At 52.1% G+C, this 21,407-nt stretch overlaps 11 protein-coding genes across 11 annotated transcripts; 3 read left to right on the top strand and 8 right to left on the bottom strand.

Annotated features, from left to right (window-relative positions):
- Positions 1-60: 60 nt before the first annotated feature.
- MGL_2555 (uncharacterized protein) lies at positions 61-1,659 on the bottom strand (the record flags this gene model as incomplete). Its single annotated transcript, XM_001730121.1, has 1 exon — positions 61-1,659. The coding sequence occupies one exon, from the start codon at positions 1,657-1,659 to the stop codon at positions 61-63; it is 1,599 nt and encodes a 532-aa protein (XP_001730173.1).
- A 1,297-nt stretch (positions 1,660-2,956) lies between these two features.
- On the top strand, positions 2,957-4,753 carry MGL_2554 (uncharacterized protein; the record flags this gene model as incomplete). Its single annotated transcript, XM_001730120.1, has 1 exon — positions 2,957-4,753. The coding sequence occupies one exon, from the start codon at positions 2,957-2,959 to the stop codon at positions 4,751-4,753; it is 1,797 nt and encodes a 598-aa protein (XP_001730172.1).
- Positions 4,754-4,964: 211 nt separating this feature from the next.
- On the bottom strand, positions 4,965-5,633 carry MGL_2553 (uncharacterized protein; the record flags this gene model as incomplete). Its single annotated transcript, XM_001730119.1, has 1 exon — positions 4,965-5,633. The coding sequence occupies one exon, from the start codon at positions 5,631-5,633 to the stop codon at positions 4,965-4,967; it is 669 nt and encodes a 222-aa protein (XP_001730171.1).
- Positions 5,634-6,068: 435 nt separating this feature from the next.
- Positions 6,069-6,712, top strand: MGL_2552 (uncharacterized protein; the record flags this gene model as incomplete). The annotated part of the gene is made up of 2 exons (XM_001730118.1): positions 6,069-6,589; positions 6,700-6,712. The coding sequence occupies 2 exons, from the start codon at positions 6,069-6,071 to the stop codon at positions 6,710-6,712; spliced, it is 534 nt and encodes a 177-aa protein (XP_001730170.1).
- Positions 6,713-6,825: 113 nt separating this feature from the next.
- Positions 6,826-8,353, bottom strand: MGL_2551 (uncharacterized protein; the record flags this gene model as incomplete). Its single annotated transcript, XM_001730117.1, has 2 exons — positions 6,826-8,096; positions 8,131-8,353. 2 exons carry the CDS (start codon positions 8,351-8,353, stop codon positions 6,826-6,828), a joined length of 1,494 nt encoding a protein of 497 aa, XP_001730169.1.
- A 217-nt stretch (positions 8,354-8,570) lies between these two features.
- On the bottom strand, positions 8,571-9,929 carry MGL_2550 (uncharacterized protein; the record flags this gene model as incomplete). Its single annotated transcript, XM_001730116.1, has 1 exon — positions 8,571-9,929. The coding sequence occupies one exon, from the start codon at positions 9,927-9,929 to the stop codon at positions 8,571-8,573; it is 1,359 nt and encodes a 452-aa protein (XP_001730168.1).
- A 291-nt stretch (positions 9,930-10,220) lies between these two features.
- Positions 10,221-11,503, bottom strand: MGL_2549 (uncharacterized protein; the record flags this gene model as incomplete). Its single annotated transcript, XM_001730115.1, has 4 exons — positions 10,221-11,056; positions 11,086-11,247; positions 11,283-11,434; positions 11,463-11,503. The coding sequence occupies 4 exons, from the start codon at positions 11,501-11,503 to the stop codon at positions 10,221-10,223; spliced, it is 1,191 nt and encodes a 396-aa protein (XP_001730167.1).
- Positions 11,504-11,691: 188 nt separating this feature from the next.
- Positions 11,692-13,365, top strand: MGL_2548 (uncharacterized protein; the record flags this gene model as incomplete). Its single annotated transcript, XM_001730114.1, has 1 exon — positions 11,692-13,365. One exon carries the CDS (start codon positions 11,692-11,694, stop codon positions 13,363-13,365), a length of 1,674 nt encoding a protein of 557 aa, XP_001730166.1.
- Positions 13,366-13,611: 246 nt separating this feature from the next.
- MGL_2547 (uncharacterized protein) lies at positions 13,612-15,585 on the bottom strand (the record flags this gene model as incomplete). The annotated part of the gene is made up of 1 exon (XM_001730113.1): positions 13,612-15,585. The coding sequence occupies one exon, from the start codon at positions 15,583-15,585 to the stop codon at positions 13,612-13,614; it is 1,974 nt and encodes a 657-aa protein (XP_001730165.1).
- A 694-nt stretch (positions 15,586-16,279) lies between these two features.
- On the bottom strand, positions 16,280-17,927 carry MGL_2546 (uncharacterized protein; the record flags this gene model as incomplete). Its single annotated transcript, XM_001730112.1, has 4 exons — positions 16,280-17,051; positions 17,079-17,526; positions 17,628-17,852; positions 17,879-17,927. 4 exons carry the CDS (start codon positions 17,925-17,927, stop codon positions 16,280-16,282), a joined length of 1,494 nt encoding a protein of 497 aa, XP_001730164.1.
- A 95-nt stretch (positions 17,928-18,022) lies between these two features.
- MGL_2545 (uncharacterized protein) lies at positions 18,023-20,759 on the bottom strand (the record flags this gene model as incomplete). The annotated part of the gene is made up of 2 exons (XM_001730111.1): positions 18,023-18,190; positions 18,225-20,759. 2 exons carry the CDS (start codon positions 20,757-20,759, stop codon positions 18,023-18,025), a joined length of 2,703 nt encoding a protein of 900 aa, XP_001730163.1.
- Positions 20,760-21,407: the final 648 nt, after the last annotated feature.

Genomic DNA, 21,407 nt, shown 5'->3' with positions numbered 1-21,407 from the left:
GGTATGATATGAGACATTGGCCCATCCACAAAGCATGACTCAAGCATGCGACCGGGAGCATTATGCCCTGGTCAGACGACGTGGCTTGCCGGTGCTGGATCGAGCCTGCACGGTCCCTGGAGCCAAGGATGCGCGAGTTGGCTTGCGTAGCTGAGCTCGCTTAGCGAGTTGAACATCATCTTCAAATGCCACAACAATCGACTGATCGGAGCCGTAGGTGTAATCGTCACGCACAACTGTGCCGCCATACCGCTTCAACACATAAGCATAAGGATTGCCCTTCTTTACAGCCTCAAAAGACCACGAAACGACGTAATTGCCTGTCGATGTGACGATCGACGTCTCTGCATCGGAGCCTGTATTGAAATGCGCAGGTGTGAAATGCACCTCCGACTCCATGTACGCCACATGATGCGGCCGCAACTGCAAGCGGCGCGGTAAGGGACGAGAGTCGGCAGGGAAGCTGCGGTCAAACCCGAGCTGGCCTTGGAAGCGGCCATCGTTGATGAGTGTGTCGATCAGCAGTAAGTACGTGCGGCAAGTGGCGATAACCCAGCGGCCGTCCGCAGACACATCAACACCAATGATGGGATCACCAAGCGCAGGAAGCGCGGTTTTTGCATTCTTGCCAATCTGGTCAAACAGGCGCAGGTCACCTTTGTTTGATGCGACGGCTAGGCGGCCTTTTGCATCCGTTGCTGCGGCACTAAAGTCATGCTTCGTCGTGTACAGCTTGAATTGAGAGTCGACGAGCGTCTGGTCACGAAGGCGCGGATCGATGCGGAACACGCCGTTTCGTGATGTGCCAATAAATGTCTTCTCAGACGTCATCTGCGCATATTTACTTGACGGCAAAATGTTGTTCACTGGCACATCATCATGCACATGCCATTCTTCCACAACCTTGCCATACTCCAGATCCATGCGATAAAGTGCATGCTGGTTTTTTGGATCCATCAGCACCATGTCTGTGTCTTGATCATGGAGCATGACACGCTTAGGCGCAAAGGAGCGTCCCTGGGGCGTGCTAATCCGATTGATGGCTGTGGAAAACTCGAGGGTGTCGTCATCTGTGTGCTTAAACACGCCAATCTTGTCGCCACGTACGACAAACGCCCTGTCCGACTTGTATCCGACGGCCAAAGCCGAGTTGCGCTCGCCACCCATGTCAGGCATCACAGGCGCATCATCAGCCTGTGTGGCAGCTTCGACATCGTCCTCATCAGTGGCATCATTGTATTCATCATCGTCTTCATCCATCGGATCGAGTTGAGCCTCGACGGCATCTGCATCACCATCCTCGTCATCACTAAGCGCTGACGTGTGTCGCGGAGACAGCAGAGTGCTGTGATGCGGCTCACCTTCTTCGTCGGTCATGGCCACATCCTGCTCGTATGCCTGCTCGACATACTGCTTGTCGACATTCGACCCCTTGCCCCAGCGCTCTTCATGCAGAGTTTCCCAAAGCAAATGCGAGAAAGACTCTTGGAAATGATGGTACGACGATTTGTCGTAAAAACGCAAAAGCCACGAAAACACTTGGCGTTGCTCGTCATAGTAATTCCACACAGCACTGAGATTCTCGAGAGAAAAGTTCATGTTCATGCGCGAGTCGACGCCTTGGCTCAACCATGGCGACTCGGCGCCATCGACGACCATCCAGTCTGGTGCGTTAGAACCTCCGGGTGGTTTCTGAAGCTTTGTACGTACATAAGAATCGGCCTGCCTCTGCGACCTTGGCTGTCACATTCTTTTCCTGCCGCATAAACAGACCACTTGCCTGGTCATACAGGTACAAATCGGCACGGGCAGTCAGCACGATCGTCGGCTCAGCCGAGCCCGTGACACTCTGCAGAGATTCAGCCGCAGGAGGCCGGGTCGATTGGCGCTCCTGCGCAGACGGAAACGAGGTGGAAGTAGTGGGGGTGGTGGAAGCAGATTTGGATGCTGACGCCGTGGTCGCTGACGGGGCATTCACCGCGCCAGCTGCTCCTGTTTTTGTGACTTGGTTCGTTCGTACAGTCGGCTCGTTTTCTGGATGCCACTTGAGTGCCTCGAGATCTTCGTCTGTTGCATTTTCATGGCTCTGCCCTGTCTTTCGTTCCCACGCGCATTGAAGATACGTCACTTCAAACACAGAGCGCATCACAGAGTTGCATTGCGTGCCGTCAACGACAAACTCTAAAAGCTCGCCCGGCTGGCCCTGGACATCATTCCACACAAAGGTTGCAGCATCCCCTCGCCTACTTGCGTGAAAATGCAGAGCCTCGTCGATGAGGAACGAGCTCTCATCAGGAGCTGACGCGTCAATATCATCGTCGTCAATGCCATTGACATTCTCTTTCTGCATGACTTGCGATACGGCCAGCACATACTGGAATGGCACGGACGAGCGACGGATCGTTGCCACAGCCCTCTCATAAATACATTCACGCTCGCCCTGCAGACTGTGCGGCCTAAGTAAATAGAAGGCGCCTGCGGGCAGCTGCACAAGCTCGATATTTTCCTTATCACCTGTGTAAGTACGTCGGCTACATACTCCATATCTTTCCAAAGACTGTGTACGTTAGTCAGGATGTCTTCGTCAACGTACGGCTCTTTAGCATGAACATCTTTGGGGGGAAGGGGTGTCGTCGGGTGGAGACGTGGAGAGAGATGAATGCGTTTTGGAGAGAGGTACCACCCCTCACTTCGTAAAGTAGCGAAATTGGGACGCCGATGAATAAATCCTTCCAAAATCGCACGCAGTTGAATTAATTTGCGTGTTCGTTTGCCAGAACAGGCAAGCGTTGGCGCAGCCTATCACTGTTGACCTGCCTGCCTGCGTATCTTTGGCAACAGATTTTTTTTTCTTTTTTTTTTCTCGCTGGCGTTCTCTACGACCAAGCCACGCAGAGCCTCATTGCACATCACGTGCAAACGCCTTCGCTCGGCTCGTCTTTCCATTCCTGCTCTCATGTCCCAGTTCAAGCTGCCAAATGTAGCGGCGGACGACGAGTGCTGGGGCCCGCGATCGGGTCCTAGTGCCGCCTCCGTGCTTCCAAAAGAGTTTCAGCAAATTCCATTTGCGCCATTCTCGAAGAATGACCGCATTGGCCGCATTGCTGACTGGAACTCGTCCGGCACGAATGCTGAAGAGCGCGGCGGCGCATCGACAATGCCTGGCCGCTCTGCACGCAGTGCTCGAAGTGCCGCGGCACCTGCCTACTCGGTTGGTGCTCCCGTGAATACGTTTGCGTACTTCCACGGCGAGGATGAGTCCAGCTTCAGTGTCGTGGACCATGCACGTTCAACGGCGCAGCGACGTCCTGCTGCAGGTCCTGCGGCGCGGAACGGGCGCGGTGCAGCTGCATCAGGACGTGCGTCGGGCTTTGGACGCAATGCGTCATCAGCACCAGGTGCCCGCGGCGGACGTGGCGGCGGCGGCAGCCGTGCTTCTGGCTCAGATGCACGCGGCCGGCGACCAGGCTGGCGTGATTGGGAGCGGTCGCAGCGCAAGACACGCGAGGCTTCTATTACCGTCGGCCCTGACTGGGAGGCGATGGGTGATCTGGACTTTGTGCGCATGTCCAAGCTGCGTATGGATGTGGAAGAGCCTGAGGACGTCGGCTCGTACGGCACGCTGTACCAGTACGACCGGTCATACGATCGGGTCAGTGTGCGCTTTGAGCGGCAGCTGCAGCCCCGCGATCGCGTGCATTACAACCCAACGACGTCCGAGGATCCAGTGATTCAAGACATGGCAGCGAAAGCCAAGCAGCCGCAGGTGTACATGACGGACTCGATCCTGGCGCTGCTCATGTGTGCGCCGCGCTCCGTGTATCCGTGGGACATTGTCATTACCAAGTCGGACGACGGCACCTTGTTCTTCGACAAGCGTGCTAACAGTGCGATGGACTTCTTGACTGTGAATGAAAACGCCACTGAGCCGCCGATCGAGCTGAACGACCCTGCGAACGGCCCATCACCCGAGTCCAATGCACGCGCGCGCATCAACACACCAGGCACGCTGAGTCTGGAAGCGACGTTTGTGAATGAAAACTTTGGCTTCCAGGTGTGTGACGAAAACAAGACGTACAACTTTGAGCATGCAAATCCCTTCCACGCTGCCGACAGCGACGAGGGCAAGCTTGCGAGCTGTGGCTACCGGTACCGGCGCTTCAACCTTGGTACAGAGGAGAACGATCCCGTCGACATGGTGGTGCGCACAGAGCTGAACGCGTTCGTTGCTGGTGCGAGCGACAAGAAGCCACCGTCGCAGCTCATCACGATCCGCACACTGAACGAATTTGATTCGCGTGCGCCTGGCGCTGGTGGCGCGCCAGACTGGCGCTCACGCCTGGACCAGAGCCGTGGAGCTGTTGTTGCGACCGAGATGAAGAACAACTCATTCAAGCTCGCTCGCTTCGCGGTGCAGAGTATCTTGGCCGGTGCCGACAACATGAAGCTGGGCTATATCTCACGCTTAAATCCTCTCGACCCGTATCGCCACACAATCCTTGGTACATCTTGGTTCAAGCCACGTGAGCTGGCAGCACAGATGGCGTATAGCCTGCCGAATGGGTGGGGCATTGTGCGCACGATCATTGACGTAGTGCGTGCGCAACGGCCTGGCCGCTTCGTCCTTGCAAAGGACCCCAACAAGCAGGTGGTGCGCTTCTTCCGCGTACCATGGGACTTTGAGCAGCAGGACGAAGACGAGGAGGAGGAGGACGATGACGACGACGGAGAAGAGGGCCCGGAAGAGGAATAGCAAGATGCACGCCATGTAATGGATGGTGGCGATGATATGCGCACTGTGATGGACGTCCATGGACGTTAGCATTGTGTTTCACAACACAACGGCGCGCGTGCCTCTCATCACTCTTGTCTGTCGATTTTCCATTTTTCCTGCCTGCGTCTGTGCAAAGGTGGGCGGAAGCGCGTTACATAGGAACATGGCATTGTCACGCATACATAGACTACTATGAACGATGCTTCTGTGCACGGTACTGCTGGATCACACGTTCACGCTCCTCGTCCAAGATGCGCTGTCGAGCAGCAGATGGTTCGGCTCGCTCTGGAAGCTGTATAGCAGCGTCCTCTGTTTTTCTGCGCCGCTCCTTCGACCGCGCCGTAAGTGTGGGGGGAGCCTGAACAACATCATGTAGTGACCGCGACAAGGGTGCACGGGCGAAATCAAGCTCATCTTCCTCCGCCTTCTGAGCAGCGATAGGGTCCTGCGCGCGTTTCTTTTCCTTGAAAAGCTCGCGGCGTCTTTGTCGTTTCTTCCGATTCGATTCGGAGCGCAAGTTCGAGCGCATGGTCTGATTGATGTCGTGGGCGAAAGCTTGTTCTACACGCTCATTGAAGTCTTTAAGGCGCTCGCCGTGCCGAATGTGCATGTCCATGGGTATCGATAGTGTTTTGCCTGTGGTGGGTGTCTTGGCTCCAGCGGTAGGTGCATTCTCATTGAGATCGTCTTTCCGTATGCGCAACTTCTTTGAAGGTGGCGGCGGACCACGAAGAAGTTCGATGGCTCGGCGCGGCGTGTCACCCCATTCGCCACGCTTCTTGGCTTGTGGCGGCAAATCGTAGCCCAGAGCACTGCGCTGTGCGAGACGTGCTGATTGCTTGGCACGTTTCCGAGGCATGAGCTCGTTTTTTACGAACAAAATAAAAATTTACGCGAATGCAACTGGAGTGGCGATGTACACGGGAGTTGGTTGTGACATGCGCGCGTCACAAGCGAATGTAGGCTCAATTTTCCATCTGGACATCCAACATCGACGGGCGACAGTCAGGACGAGCCCGAGGCTTTTCAAACACTCACTGAATCGTTGTGTTTGTCTCCTTCCTGGGACTGTGACTCCATTGTGTCCTGGGCCCATCAACAACACGAGCTCTTTTCTTAACGCTTACTTCAAGATACTTGTCTCTCTCTTCACATGACCGTGACGGAGAGTGAGCCAGGTGCACCATGCGCCATTCTCTCTTTGCTTGACGCCCCTTGTGCCCAATTGATCAAGCAAGGGGCTGAAGCGAAGGTGTACTCAGTGGATCTATGGACACAACCACCTCACCTAGTCATGCCAGACGGCACCACGCTCGAGCGGCCGGCACATGCCGAACGCGTGCTTGTTAAGCACCGCTTCTTCAAGCGTTACCGACATCCAGCCCTTTCAACGAGTATCACATCCTCACGCACAGTTTCGGAAGCTCGCTCACTCGTGCGAAGTGCAAAGAGTGGTGTGCATGTGCCGCGACTCGTGTGTGTGGACGAGACGCGCGGCATTCTTGCAATGGAATGGATCGATGGACCCAGTGTACGGCAATGGCTCGGCGGCGTACCGGAAGAGGACGGAAGCGACAGCCGCGAATCACCAAGGGCGCCATATGTGTCCGCCTCTCCTCCTCCCACGGAGGAAGAGCAGAACCATTTTATGGTGCAGATCGGTGAGCAGCTAGCACAAATGCACTGTGCGGATGTGATTCACGGCGACTTGACGACAAGCAACATGATGCTGCGTTTGCCAGAGAAGGACGTGGTCCTCATTGACTTCGGTCTGGCTAGTGTGTCGAGTTTTTGGGAGGACAAGGCCGTCGACTTGTATGTGCTCGAACGTGCCTTCGCATCTACTCATCCGACATCCGAGCACCTCTTCCATCGTGTGCTCGACGCATATGCTGCACATACAACAAAGCTCACGCGTGGCCAAGTGTCCAAGGGTGAACGGCAGAAGGAAGGCGCATGGCCGTCGATTCATGCTCGTCTGCAAGAAGTGCGTCTTCGTGGACGTAAGCGAAGTATGGTGGGTTGATTGCTACGTCACTGCGCGACCCACATTACATCACTCGTCCTACTATGTACGTCGCGAATGAGCGTGTGGAAAACACCTTTTCCCCAGGCTGTACCGTGTGGAATCTGCGCCGCTGCGCTTCTTCTTTCTCAGTGCGCAGAAACATGGTAGCAATTTCATCACTGATATCTGAGTCGGTATCACTGACGTCCTGCTGGTCGATATCGTTGCGTGGGAGCACAAGCACTCGCACAAAAGCAAAGCCTGCTTCCTCCATCGCTTCTGTAAGCTGATATGTGCGAGAAAGCGCGTCAGTAAAAAGAGTGAACTGAAGCAAAGCGCATGATTCTGCCGGTTTTTCGGCAGAAAAACGTACCTCCTTCAGTGACCAAATACGAAAATCGTACGAAAACACATCTCGCAACCAGGAATGATCCGCGAAGCGGAAACTCAGGCTCATACGGAACCGGTTCGTTGTGTAGTCGATCGGTCCATCTTCGCGCCAATACTCAAAGCCGCCATGCGCCGTGCCCGTCCGCACCATCTTGAGTTTTCCGCGCGGCCACTCAGCGCGTGTGCCACGCTCTGTATCACTCGGTGCCGGACGCACGACGAGATCATCGTCGTCCGTATCAGGTGCTCGCGTCGGAAGCTGGAACTGCGCAGCATCCCCGGCTGTGCGGAGAAAGCCTGGCTCATCCCAGAAACGTGTCCACAGCTCATCTTGGTCTTCGTAGGCTTCACCTGTCGGCGGCCCGCCAAACATGTCGGTAATAAACACGCCGGTCTTGGGCCGCAGGCTCTGGGCGACACTCCTCAAGTAGCGGATCAGTGTTGAGCGATCGTGGAAGTAAGCCATGGCGTAGTTGAGTGAAGCCACAATATCAGGTTGCTCCAAAGATGTACCACCCATTGTTGGCGGCACAGGTAGCTCGAGCACATCACCATGAAGAAGCACCATGCGTGGCTCGGGCGCAGCAGCAGTGGGACCATCGCATTTTCCCTGTCCTGCGGTCTTCTTGGGTTTGCGATCCTTCCGCTTTGCCAGCCGACGATCAAGACGCTCTGATCCCTGGCCTTCAGCCCATGATGTCACGTAAGTGTCCTCATTCGCAGCTGCCATAGTTGTCCTTGGCTCCATAGATTCTGCGGGCAGCTCAACAGTATGCGTTTGATGTGCGAACGTGGGGCTCTGGAGCAATTGGACGCGACGGCCGCCAAGCTTTTTCTGAGTATCACGCAAAGCATCCAAATCAATGTCAACGCCTTGCGATCGATTCTGAGGTCGCAAAGTCAGCCATGTATTTGCAATGATGGCTAGAAATTGTCAGTCATCCATACGGATACGCACCTGTGGAGCAAAAGTCTTCACGAAGGATTTCAGCATCGAGACGATCCGAATGTTTGTCTTGTGAATTCGTGTATAATCCATCTAGATTGACGCATTCGACCAATGGCTCTTGTACGGCCTCTTCATAACATCGCAATACATCGGCTGTAGCTGCGATCGGCACATGTGCCTCATCTTGCGTCGCACCACCACTATAGCCCTGGTGCCTTGCTTCGTGGGACATGCCGTCAAGTGGAGAAGAATGATGAAATTCAATATGACGAATAGAGAATAAATGCAATCCATTCACTTTTATCGATCCGTCCTTTCATCCACTTGCGTCGGTAACGTCCGTTAGTGAATTTTCGATTCAAATGGATATGATATATCTACATGTAATTATGGTTAGGTGCTGGGTCTATTCCAGAGCATCATAGTGACTCTTGACAAGCTCTTTGCAACTATGGCCCAGATAGTTCCGCGTCTGGAGAAATGGCGACGTCTTGGAAAAATGCATGTTGTAAAATCCGACTCGCTGGCCAGCGCCGTGTACAGTCTAAATACAAGCAAACGCTCGCTAGATGGACCACGTACTGCACCTGCTGGCGATAGTCTGACGGCTCTGGACAGCCGTCAGGAGGCTCAAACAAGTCGGGACGAAACTGCTGGATCAACTCCGGGATCCGACGGCCGCTGTGATTTACCGTCGGCAAATTACAAGAGAATGTCCGGTTGTGTAGCATGGCACATTGCTCCATACGGCGCTGGCCAAAGATAGCCGCAAGTTCTAAAAGTGCCTCTGTGTCGTCATTTGCATTGAACAGCGGGAAGCGGCGCAATAGAAATGATAGTAACACAATGCCCGCTGACCATATATCGATGGCAGGCGTCTGATCTGGACATTTCAACAGCACTTCTGGCGCACGAAAACCGCGCGTTCCCGCACGATTTGCACGTATGCTTGGCCGTGGATCATTGCGCAGATAGCCAACACGGTCTGGTGGGCCCATTGGTGCCATGCGGCTGACATATGAGCTGGATTTACCACCATCTTCGGACCGCGCCAAAGCGCCACCTGGCTGTATATGTGTGCTTTGTGTGGTATAATTGATGCATTGCTCACCGTGCGGATGCTCTGGAGAGGGTAGGGTATGATGGCACTTTCCATGCCATTCAGAGGCGTCAAGACGCTCGGCGAGGCCAAAATCACACAGAGTGCCGTAGCCCGTGCGAGGATCGTACAAAAAGTTTGCCGGCTTGATGTCACGGTGCACGATGCCCTGCCTGTGCATAGCTTCTAACGCAGAAAACAGACAGTAGAAGTAGCACGGGAAGTCAGACAACGGCATGATCCGGTAGTAGTCACGAAACTCCGAATGCCGGGTATACGGCATGACGACCATAACCTGGTCGGCTGAGCGGAATGCCGTTATCAGGTACGAGATGTACGGCTCACCACGGAGCGACTCCATAATCTCTAGCTCGTTTAGAATTCGTGCTGTGCTAGAAGTAACATAAATACGCTTTAGCGCAACATAGACTGTTCCACCACGACTGCGCTCTCGTGGTTTGATGTAAGGCGTGTTGCTTTTGAACCACTCAGCATTCGCGTACATTTCATGATGTATATCAATGGCTTTGTAGACGGACGAGAAAGTGCCTTCGCCTAGTTTGTCGACAATATGGTATGCTTCGATTCCATCAATCGTGTCATTTAGCTGACTGATTTCCTCCTCGAGCCGCTCAATGCTTTCTTCGTCGCGTCCCGCATACAAGTCGTCTTCGCTTTCGTCAGAGCATTCTTCAAAGTACATAAGCATAGAGTCATTCGTCCTTTCGTTGCTTTCTTGTTCCTCTATTTTTCTTACTTCCGTCTTTAATTAGCATCACGTAGGTATACATACTCTCGTGTCTGACGCCCTGGAACCCGCCACCTCCTCCGCCATACTTGCAGCAAGAAACCGTTAATCGAAGCCTTCTCAAGCCATTAAACGACACTTCACGTTACGCGTCGCACACTGATTATCACGTGACCTACACGGTTCTCAACTTAAAGTCGTGTGTGCCATTGCTATTCTCAACACCGTCGAGGTTAGGCACGCTATGAAAGCCTACAAGGGGCGGCCCTTGTTCGTAGAGATCCATGCTTTTTCGGCATCTGAGCCTTTCGGTAACACGTAGAGGTCAATGATTCCATCACGCAGAACGATACCATCGCGTTCTTTAGGATCATTGTTCTCCGACAACTGTGCGCCTTGGTCAAGGAGTTCACGCAAACTCAACTTGTGGCCCATACGCAGCAGACGTCCTTTACGAGTCTTGGCAATCACGGATAAGTTTGGCGAGACATATTCGCCTTTTGTGTCCCAGGGCAACGACCCACGCGATTCTGGAGGGAACATGACGTCTAAATGCATGCCGACCGGCGTATCTTCATGGTACTCAGAAATAAGGTCAGACGTATTGTACTGTGGATAGAGCATCATGACTGGAAAAATAACAGGGGTGGTGATAGGGTCCGGAGCCTTCCATGGCCTCAATGCACCGACAAGAGGAATGTCTTTTGAGGAGGCGGGTGGGAGGGACTCGTGATCGAAATGTGCCGGCGTTGGGTTATCGGGTGGATCATTGCTTTGTTTCATCCAAAGTCCACGAGACACAAAAGCCATTTGAAGTGCCTGGTTCTCGAGTCCCTGGCGCCGTTTGCGCTCCGCACGCTCCGCCTCTAGTAGATCAAGACGTTCTTTGCGCTGGGAGACACGTTCTTGGAGTTTCACAAGCTCTGGGTTGCTAGGATCAAGCTCCAAAGCCAGATCACTGCAACCTTTGGCATCTGCGACTCGATCTAGTGCGAGAAACCCTCGCGCGGCTCGGTAAAGTGCCTTCACCGATTTAGGATTCACTATTAATGCAGCGCGCGCCTCATGCAATGCGCGTCCATAATTTTCTGTATGTCAGAGTATTTCGTACACGTACGTAGCTCGAGATGACAAGCCGCGCAATTCAGGTGTAAAGTCTCTTTCAGCTTGGCGTCTTCTGGCTCAGCTTGCAGACCTTGCTGGTAAAATCCAGCCGCTTCTTTGTACCGCTTCGCACGAAAGTATTCATTGCCCTGATTCTTAAAGTTTTCTGCAGCCTCTGAATGTGAGCAAAAGATGCAGACTACAACGTACCATTAGGGGGCCCATCAAATGCGAGTGTTTGCAATGCCTCTAGAGCAGGATTTGGGGTTTCTTGCTTGGGAAGATCACGCATGAAGAGGGGGACTGTATCGAGCTCTTTCATTTTTTCCTCATAGTTTGGACGTTTTGGTGGCTCAGCCGTCCTGCTGTGAGTTTCCTGGTCACACTTACGCCACAGGTGCTGATGACGACGTCATGATGTCGTTGGCCATGTTAGAAAACGGAGCCGAGACAACAGTTTTGTGGAGGTGTGTCGAAAGGGGCAGCTGGGCTTCGAAGTAGTCGCGTTTAGCAAGTTGAGCGCAGTGTGTGGGGGAAGAGACGGTGATTCGAATCAAATTGCGGTGTCGAACACTCATCACATTTCCATCCTGCCCCACCTCCATCCTACTCATTCATCATGGGGTGCGTGGCTTCAAGACCCAAAGTTACTATTGACGAGAAGCGCGCATTGTTGGCAGAGTATGCGTCAAATGCAGTGCATTTTGAGTGTGTCGACACAACGGAGCGGTTGAATGCTCTGAGAGAGGCTATGAAGGCATGCTGTCTCGATGCTTACATCGTTGGTACGGAAGACGCGCATGCATCTGAATACACGGCAAATTGTGACAGAAGACTTGCGTATATTTCAGGGTTCACAGGAAGCACAGCTACCGTCGTGGTTCTTATGGATTCAGCACACTTTTTCACCGATGGACGCTACCATGTGCAAGCAGCGCACCAGTTGGGCGACGCTTGGACCCTCCATAAGGTCGGCGAGCGCGATGTGCCGAACTGGCGGGAATGGCTACATACATTGCGGGAGGGATCATACGTGGGTCTTGACGCGAGGCTTATTTCTTACAAAGATGCAGTGGAAATAAAAAAGTCGCTAGCCGCCCACTCCATAACGCTAACGTTCCCAGAAATTAACCTGATTGACGATATCTGGGGCAGTGAGCGGCCGCTTCAAGTACTTTACCCGGTGCAAGAATACAAGCTGCAGTTTGCAGGTGTGCACGCATCAGACAAGATTGCAAGGCTGCGAACGTGGTTGTTGGAAAAGGGCGATGCTGCCTATGTAATTTCGGCTCTCGATGAAGTTGCATGGTTCCTCAACCTTCGCGGCGCATCGATTCCATGCAATCCTGTTTTTCCCGCCTATGTCATTGTAACGGCCCAAGAGGTTGCATTGTTCGTGAACCCCCGCCTCATCATGCAGCACATCCGGACATACCTAGCCAAGTTAGGCGTCACCGTGTACGACTATGAAGCTGTGTGGAAGTGGCTGCGAGACACATCAGTGGGGCATGTATTTGTGGATTCCAAGGCTTCATATGCACTTGTCACCGCAGCTGGGGAACGAAATACAACTGTACAGAGCCCTGCTAGCCCTGTCGCCATGGCCAAGGCCCGCAAGAACGTGGTCGAAATCCTGTGCATGACGCGCGCTTACAAGCGTGATGGAGCAGCCTGGGTCAAGTGGGCAGCTTGGCTTGAGAGCGAGATGAATAACGGCGCCGAGGTGTCGGAGCGGGATGCAGCGCAAGCCTTTGAGCGTATTCGTGCAAAGGACCCCTTCTTTGCAGGCATGCAAGCGTATGACGCTATCAGTGCATCCGGGCCCAACGCCGCACTACCTCACTATGAGACGCCGACAGAAAACTCCCGCATTATTGATCGTATGACTCCTTACTTGAATGACTCTGGGCCTCAGTACTATGATGGCACGATTGACACAACTCGCACTGTTCACTTTGGCACGCCGACTGATGAACAGAAGCGCGCCTACACCCGTGTTCTGCAGGGTCACATTGCGTTGGCAATGGCTAAATTCCCTTTAGGCACCACTGGCGCACAGCTCGATATGTTGGCCCGGCAGCCGTTGTACCAGGATGGTTACAATTATTTGCACGGCACAGGCCATGGTATTGGTGCCTTTTTAAACGTGCACGAAGGGCCACATGGGTTTTCGTCATCGTCTGGAGGTGCGTCTGAACCAGTCGCTTTGCAGCCAGGCATGATCCTTAGCAACGAGGTACGTATGGATTCACAGGCTCTAGGGCCATGCATGAACATGTATTCGGCAGAATAGGTGACTAACTCATACAGCCTGGATTCTATGAGAAAGGTCACTTTGGCATCCGGATTGAGTCGGCAATGATTGTACGCCAAGCGGCTACGCATCGCGACTTTGGCAGTGCGCCATGGCTAGAGTTTGCAACACTGACTCGTGTCCCAATTTGCACGAAGCTCGTCGACTTCTCGCTCCTACACGACCACGAAAAAAAATGGCTTGCAAACTATAACACGACATGCTATCAGGACCTCATGCCACTGGTTAGGGGCGACTACCGCGCGGAGAAATGGCTCCGGCGTCAGCAAGCACAGACTCCTTCAGCTTGAGTTTGTTCTCTTTCTTGTCCATATAGGCAATCCGTTTCACTGCTGAGCTGAGTTGCTCTTTTAGCGATAGATCCTGCTTTAATCGTGCCCGGAAATGCTGCACCAAGTCGCTCGTCGATGCGACACGGCCCGAAGATATAAGCTGCACAATCTCTGTCTCTAGAGGCGATAAAGAGCGCGCCGATGGCGAGCCTGAGCGGACAGGTGAAGTAGACCGAGATTCGGTGCGAGCCTTTTTCTTTGCCTCGTCCAAACGAGCTGTTTCGTTCTTCCGCTTGACGCCTGACTCGAGTTCCGGTGTCTCAGACCGAGTCGGAGGCGTCGAAGCAGCAGAAGACTCCTTCGTCTTTTCAAGCCGTGCTTTTTGCTCACGAGCCGCAAGAAGAGCCCTTTCTGGATGCAAGACCGTCAACTCCTCATCTGACTCGTCTGACTCTTCACTCGCATATGGATTTTTTGCTTCCTCGTCACTGTCATATGTGTCGAGACCCTCGCGTCGGCTCAGTGCTTTCATAATCTTGCGCATCTGCCGTCCGCTGCCTGTCAACATAGCATCATCGTGCCGGCCATACTCGGATGATCCCAAGAGGTTATCTGCACCGCTTCGTCGATTCACAGCAACAGCGTCGTCTAGTTCGTCTGGTTCGCGCTTAACATGTGCGTCGTCCAAGCGATCTGCCACCATCTCACGCTTCAAGCGCTCATCGAGCTCCTTCGCGTCAGCATCATCATCGTCCTGGCCATCGGCACGCTCGTCATCATCTTCGAATGAGTCTTCAAAATCAAGCTCGTCATAGGTTGTTTCATTTTTGCGCACTGTTCCGAATAAGTCGTCGTCATCATCCGCTCGTCGCTGCGGCTCACCGCTAACGGCAACAAGCCGTGAGCTGCTTTGCCATCCAAGAGATGGTTGTCCTGGCAGTGCGAGTGCAGGCATACGACCCCTGGCTTGTCCGGATGAGCTGCCTCCAGGTGCACCAAGACCTGCACCAGTGTTGTAACGATCGCGCATGAACCACCTCTCTGTTTCCGAACTGCGTTGATGTCTTTCAAACTCCTCTTCCACTTGCTCGCTGGTCAGAACGCGTTTGTGCAGTTGCATAAATTTGTATTGGCGACGCACCGGCACGACCTTGAATCCGCCTGCATTTCTGTCATCAAATGCGAAGAGAACATGATGCGATGTCGACGTTTCGTCAGAGTCGCCTTCAAGTTGCCCGACCCAAGGTGCATGGGGTGCCATGGTTGACGATGAAGAGTTCGCCTCCTGCTTTATTTCTGGCGCAGGCAACTCGCGCCTAGATTCGCGCCGCTCTTTCTCGGCAAAATACCAAGCCTCGAGTGCCTTGAGACTGTTAGGCAATGGTTCGCGGGAACTCTCCCATTCCTGCGGCGTTTCAAAGTCTTCAAGGACCCACGGATAGTATTCTTCGTTTCGCGTGCGACGAGCAGAGCTGGATGACTTATGCACCTCGCGCACCCGCTTCTTAAACATGCGGTTGCGCGTGAAGCTTGTGCCTGAGCCAGTGGAAGCATCATTCTCCTGTGCTGCTGGTTTATCGATATCAAGATACGGACGAATCGTCTCCAAGTCAACATCGTGGGAAGGCCATTTCAATGCATGTCCTTCCTTGTCCATAACAGGTTTGCCCCACTTGTCAATGACCTGATCACCGGGCTTGGCAGGCGGCATCTTCACCCGTAGCGGCAACTTGCGATTCAGCTTGACAGGTGGTGTAAATTGGGACTCGTTATTTGGATCAACTCGCGTATGAGTAGCAAACTTCATTAAATGCGTCACAGCATTCGACGAGCCCATCGAAAAAAGTGGTATGTCACGGAAGCCGCGCTGCTGAACACTAGGTTTGACATCCTCGGGTTCCGACTTGATGCCATGTTCCTGCTTCATCGTCGTCAAAAGTCACGCACTGCGCACCACTTACCTAATATATTTCTTGCCTCATGGCGACGAGCAAGTCACACTCACTGAAGGAGTTCTACGGAATTGGTGACAATGATACGCCCGCCAAGCCTGCAATCTCGAAACCCTCTCTCGACGAATGGACTACGACAAAGCCTCTCGATGCCTTGCTGAAGGCATCGAATGAGTTAATGGATAGTATGTTGATATGCCTCAACTTACACATGTGACAGGTATCCGTGACTTGTACGCTGATCGGCAAAGTCTCGTGTACAACCACCATCAAGAGCTCGTAAATGCTAGCGAAACAGTGGGACACATGCGTGAAGGGATTGAAGCGCTTGGACCAAGCCGACAGGCTCTCGAAGCTCAGCTTTTGCAGATTCAGAAACGACGCACGATGCCCCCACTCCCTTCTCTCGCTTCGCAGAAGTCTGACTCTGAGTCGGGCTGTGACATTAACTGGGAAAAAGATGTTGCCCCAGTGGCAGAACTTCCTTTGACGTTGCGTTATATGATTGACGAGAGCAAATTCAACGATGCAGAGTCACTTTTCCAGACATACCTGCCAGTGCTGGAAGCGTGGGAGAAAGCAGGCGTGGTAGGAGCTGATGAACTTCGGAAAGATTGTACCTATATGCTTAAAGATGCGCAAAGAGTTCCAACATAGCTATTATACCCTTTAAGAGTCGTTCAAATCGATGTTTTCCATGTCGGCTTCGGTTTTTCGCTCGGGAGTATTGTCGGTCAACGCTTCCTTGTCAGTATGTTGGGTTTGAGTCTCCTCAGTCACAGGCTGATTGCCCTTGACAGCCGACTCATCGTCAGGTGTTGGCTTTTTCGATTCTGACTCCTGCTCTACAAATTGATGAAGGCCAGAATCAACGGGATAAGCTTTGTCATTAACAAGTTCCTCTTCGGGCCCTTCGCGAGTCGATGCAGGAGTTTGATTCGATTGTTTCTTAGCCTCGGACTCTTGCATCTTGGCCTCATCCGTCTCCAGCATAGTTGGCTCAGGGCGCATTTCATCCACTGGAGCACGCTCATGCTCGTTCTGTGTGGAAGTCTCATCCCATACGTTTTGGGCCATAAGTGCGTCGCTTTGAGGATTCTCTGCCGCAATGGACGCATTTCGTGGACTTCTTTGCTTAGCGGGTTCAGTTGAGGCCCAAACGTCAATAGTGTCATCATTCAACATAGCCGGTGCAGACTTTTCGTGGACATCAAGCACCTCTCTGTCCGAAGCGGGGATGACTGGCAATCCCGCATTGACTTGACCGTTATTTGTAGACTCCTCAACGCTGGCATGAGGACGCACATCGGCTGTATCCGCAGTATCAGAGACTGGCCTTTGAGTATTCTCTGATTGCTCTTGCATCCGGGATATTTGTTCCTGAACTTCAAGCGCATTTGGTGGCATGCAGTCGACGTAGAATGGAGATATGCTCAACATACTGTCTCATAAGTGAAAGTCAACATACCGTTTCTTATCACTGCAAGCAAAGAGCCAATGGGGCTGGATAATAGGCAAGGTGAGCTGTTCTGCTTTTTCATAGAGCTTCATCTGCTGTTCTTCAGTTGGACCTGGTGATACTGAACACACTAAATGTGTTGTTTCAAGCTGAATCTGATTACTCCAACGAGCCCCCAAAGCCTCTACGACTTTCTTCGTAGCTTCACAGAGACGTGCGTCAGGAATACAACCAAGACAAACAAATATTCCACTTAGATCATCAAGGGTATGAGTCTTAATGAGCAGTTCGTTAGAAGCAAATAATCCAGCAGAGGTAGACATGACTAGTTGGATCGAGTATTCTGTATCCATAGCTAGACCAGACAATTTCGTAGACGTGCTTGAGCGCGCTCGAGGAATTTTGGCAATGCGCTCACCATTGCGCAATACATCCAACGAAAGAAGATCAGCATTGGCTAGATCGAGGGGTTCCCACCCAATTGTTACAGTCGTTTGTGTCACACCGCTTTGGTGTATGACAGGGGCTGGAACTAGTCAGGCATAAATGTGGACGTACGTGAAGGGCTTTTCACACCATACTTCTGCAAAATCTCATCCTGCAGGGTAATAAATTCCTCGCGCTTTCGTTGCTCCTGAGTCTCGTTGCGTGTAACGCGGATGTCCACAACGCTTCCGAGCCCCACACCCCTTGGGAGCAGCACGGATGGAAACTCAATCAATGACGCGTGATCGCCAATGAGGATTGCCTGCGTAAGAAACATCGGACTTACAATACCAGCATCTTCTGTTAGTAGATAGACAACGTACCGAGCTTTCCTACAGTAAACGTGTAATTGTCCTGCTCGCTCGAGCCCATGGCGACGTAGTGGAGCAGAGAGCTAACAAGGTGTGCGTGTATTGACAAGCAGTACCGCTGACTAACAAAAGCACTTCAACAAATATTGTCCTGAACTAAGGTGCGTCTCCTATGGTATGGTGGAGGCGCAAGAACCGATTCTCCTTGCGCAAGTCATTAACTTCTTTCTTGGCTGCCACGAGGGCCTCACGAAGTGTGTCAATCTCTTCGTTTGCAGGGCGAAAACTGTGTCGGTACAATTTACTGAGCTCTTCGTTGAATACCTGGAAATTTGTTAGTCATTTTTCATTTGCGTACATTATACAATTCAGCATTCTCCAAACGCGTATCTCTTTCGAGCTCTTTCAACGATTCACTTTGTTCTGTGAGCTTCTCCACCTGAAGCCGAAGTGGAAGAACCATGTTACATTGGTTTTGAAGGTCGGAGTATTCTTCTTGCGACAGATGGACGCGAGTATCGTATTCAGGCTGTGTTAATCGAAGAGATGCAAGCTCCATTTGATTGTTCTCATAGGCACGCTCCATCTTCGTCCAAGAAACATTCAGGTGCTTCACGGCCTGCTTGAAAGCGTTCCATTCATCGGGCCATTCAGGCGTTTGAGCTGAGGGGCGGAAGCGCCGAAGTGATAGAATCCGTTCATTCAAACTTGTAATAGCATGTTTCATCGTCGCCAAGTCGGTCGTCTCAGAGGTTGGCGGCACATAGAGTATATCATCGCCCGATCTCTCTTCTGGGAGTGTCTCAAGCTGATGTTGCGATATATCCAGAGGTTGCGGCACAACAATTTCAGCGCGTCTTGACTCGGCAACCTCTCCCCTCTTGGCATGTACAACCACAGGCTGGTGACTAGGCGTCACTTGAATGTGCTCAAGCAATGGTCTTAACATGTCATGCATTTCCTTCTCAGAGACACTCGGAGCCTTTAGCTTAGAGAGTTCTTTGGGCGGTGGTGGTGGTGCCTGTGACTCGTCAGCCACAGAATTGTTGGTTGGAATAGGCTCGCTTGCAGATTCCCCAACAGTAGGATCGGGCAATAGATTATCGCCTGCCACTGGCATTGTCTCTTGCCCTGGTTCCGCCTTGGGTTCGGCATCTGGTGCGGCTTGTTCTTGCTCTGGTAATGAGAATGGCACATGTTCTTCCTCGAGCTCTGGTTTCTGAGTTGATACAGAAGGATTAGGTTCTTCATGGACATGTGTTGGCTCAACAGCACTTTCCGGCGGCAACTGTTCACCAGGAACATCGTGCATTGGTTCATCCAGAACCGCTTCATGAAGTATCTCCGCCACCGGTTCTTCCATTTTCGTCGGCTCAGGCAGAATGGGAGAGGAGCTAGGCATAGCGCCGCGTTCGTCGAATGGATTCGGCAAGTCGAGCGTATCATCAGCATACATACTTAATTGTGCCGGACCACGTTTATTTGGCGTACCCTGTTCATCCATTGGTTCAGCTTGAGGCATTGCCTCTTGCACAGGAATCGGCACATTCTCGGAACCCTCTGCTTCGCTTGGAAGAACGCGACGCTTTGGTGACATGTTGCTCAAATCGGCTAAAGGTACACTGCGTTTGCGGCCGAGCTGAAGTTCTTGGCATTCACTCTTCTGAACTGCCTCGAGACTTTCATGGATACTAGCCCGCACACGTTCACTCATAAGACTTCGTGCACGATGAACATTAGGCACATTGCGTCGCTCCGTATGCAATGATTGAGCACGACGCACGGGCTTATTGGGCGACACCTCAACAGGAACAACTACCGGTTTGGTTGAAGGCAATGTAGTCAACACAAGAAGATCCGCACATATGCGTGGCAAATCCGTTAACGGCGTGGTCACTTGTCGAGTTTGGGCACCCCACGCTCGACTCAGATATGCAATGCATTCATCTACATCTTCTTGAAGTTCCACATTCACAAACAGCTCAGAAGACCGTGCCATGGCGTCGCGCGAAGAATAATCAAGCGAACCAAGCATGATAAGCAGTCGATCGCGGCTTTTGAAACGGTCATATTGTGAGCGGGTAAATAGGGTCCAGAAGAGAGATAGTGGACCCTTTGACGAGTCAGTAACATTTGTTCGTGCTGCTAAAGCATGTCCACGAGCACGATAAATGACCTGGGATTGCCATAGACAGTCAAGAAAGAGAGGAATATGAGAGGATTGTGCATCCGGCATAGCATCCACAAAGTGACGAGTCAAAACCCTATTTTGAGCTCCGCGCAACGGTCGTTTGAACTCCAGAGTGAATTGCGACCCCTGTCCAGAAGCAGAGACATCGAGGAGACTTGCCATGCCCGCAAATGACAGCTCCGTCCGCCTAGAATTTTGGTGCGGACCAATTTGTGCGGATCGCATCATCTCGGCAAGCCTGTCTGGCTCATGCACACCAAGAAGGATGTGGGTTGGCGTCGACGAATGACGCTGAATCAATACTAGCGCATCTGTGAAGATGAGCAAAGCGAAAGATGATCGTGTACGACGCCCAAGAACAGAACCAAGTGTGTAAAATGCCTTCGACTGGGTCGTGTCTGCAGTCAGTTCATCCACATCAATACAACCAAGTAACTCGCGATGCAGGCTAACAAGCTCGGGAGGGAAGCGATCAATAGTTCGTTGACAGCTCCAGAGTACGGCAGCCAGACGTTCTCCGTCAGTTACGCGACGTGATGCAATAAGCGTTGCTGCTGAAGATGCGTCTTGCAGCCGCTGCACTTGTGGGGAAGTTGACGGTAGATGCTTCAGCAAATTACCGATCAAAAGCTGATATCGTGGGATTCGCTGCAAAGGCTCAACCATAAGCTCACGGAGCCCAGCATTACCAACTCCCTTCATTGAATGCTGAGTTCTTTCAATAAATTCACGGAATGATCGATGTTTAAGCATCTGGTTGTACGTTCTCTGCGCTCTTTCAAAATTAGACAAATACGTGTCATAGCACCCAAACATGTATATCTGTGGTCAGCACACGAAAACAACTTACATTACGGGAAAGAACGCTTCCAACAACTGATGCTAACTGAGCTGATCCTTGTTCATACTCCATTTCCAGCTCACAAAGCAAAACTTTGTTGGCGGCCAAAATTTCGCCAATATTACCGAAAATGCACTCGGCCTCAGCTGCAGGAATAATTTGTGTATCCTTGTCCTTGGCTAGTTGTTGCAATGGTAGCGCATATCGCTGCGTAAGCTCTAATAGAATACTTACATTATACAATGCTTCCAAACGATTCACATAGCTGCGTTCAGTTGTGACAAGCTCAGCCAAAGCGTATTCCAACATCCGTGTCACTCGTATTTCGCCATTGGAGTACAAGCTCGCAGTCTGTGTGAGTCCAAGATTTTAGAACGTACATCGCTCAAAACCGGACTCGGTTCACCGGATATAGGAACAAAATCATCTTTTTTGTCGTTTTCATTTGCGGCATATATCTGTGTGCCCATCAGCTGGAGCAGCACTTCCAGACGAGGAACTATTGTGAG

This window comes from Malassezia globosa, assembly GCF_000181695.2.
Source record: "Malassezia globosa CBS 7966 chromosome Unknown mgl_sf_6.1, whole genome shotgun sequence".
Lineage (NCBI taxonomy): Eukaryota > Fungi > Basidiomycota > Malasseziomycetes > Malasseziales > Malasseziaceae > Malassezia > Malassezia globosa.
This window is presented reverse-complemented; position numbering and strand designations above follow the sequence as displayed.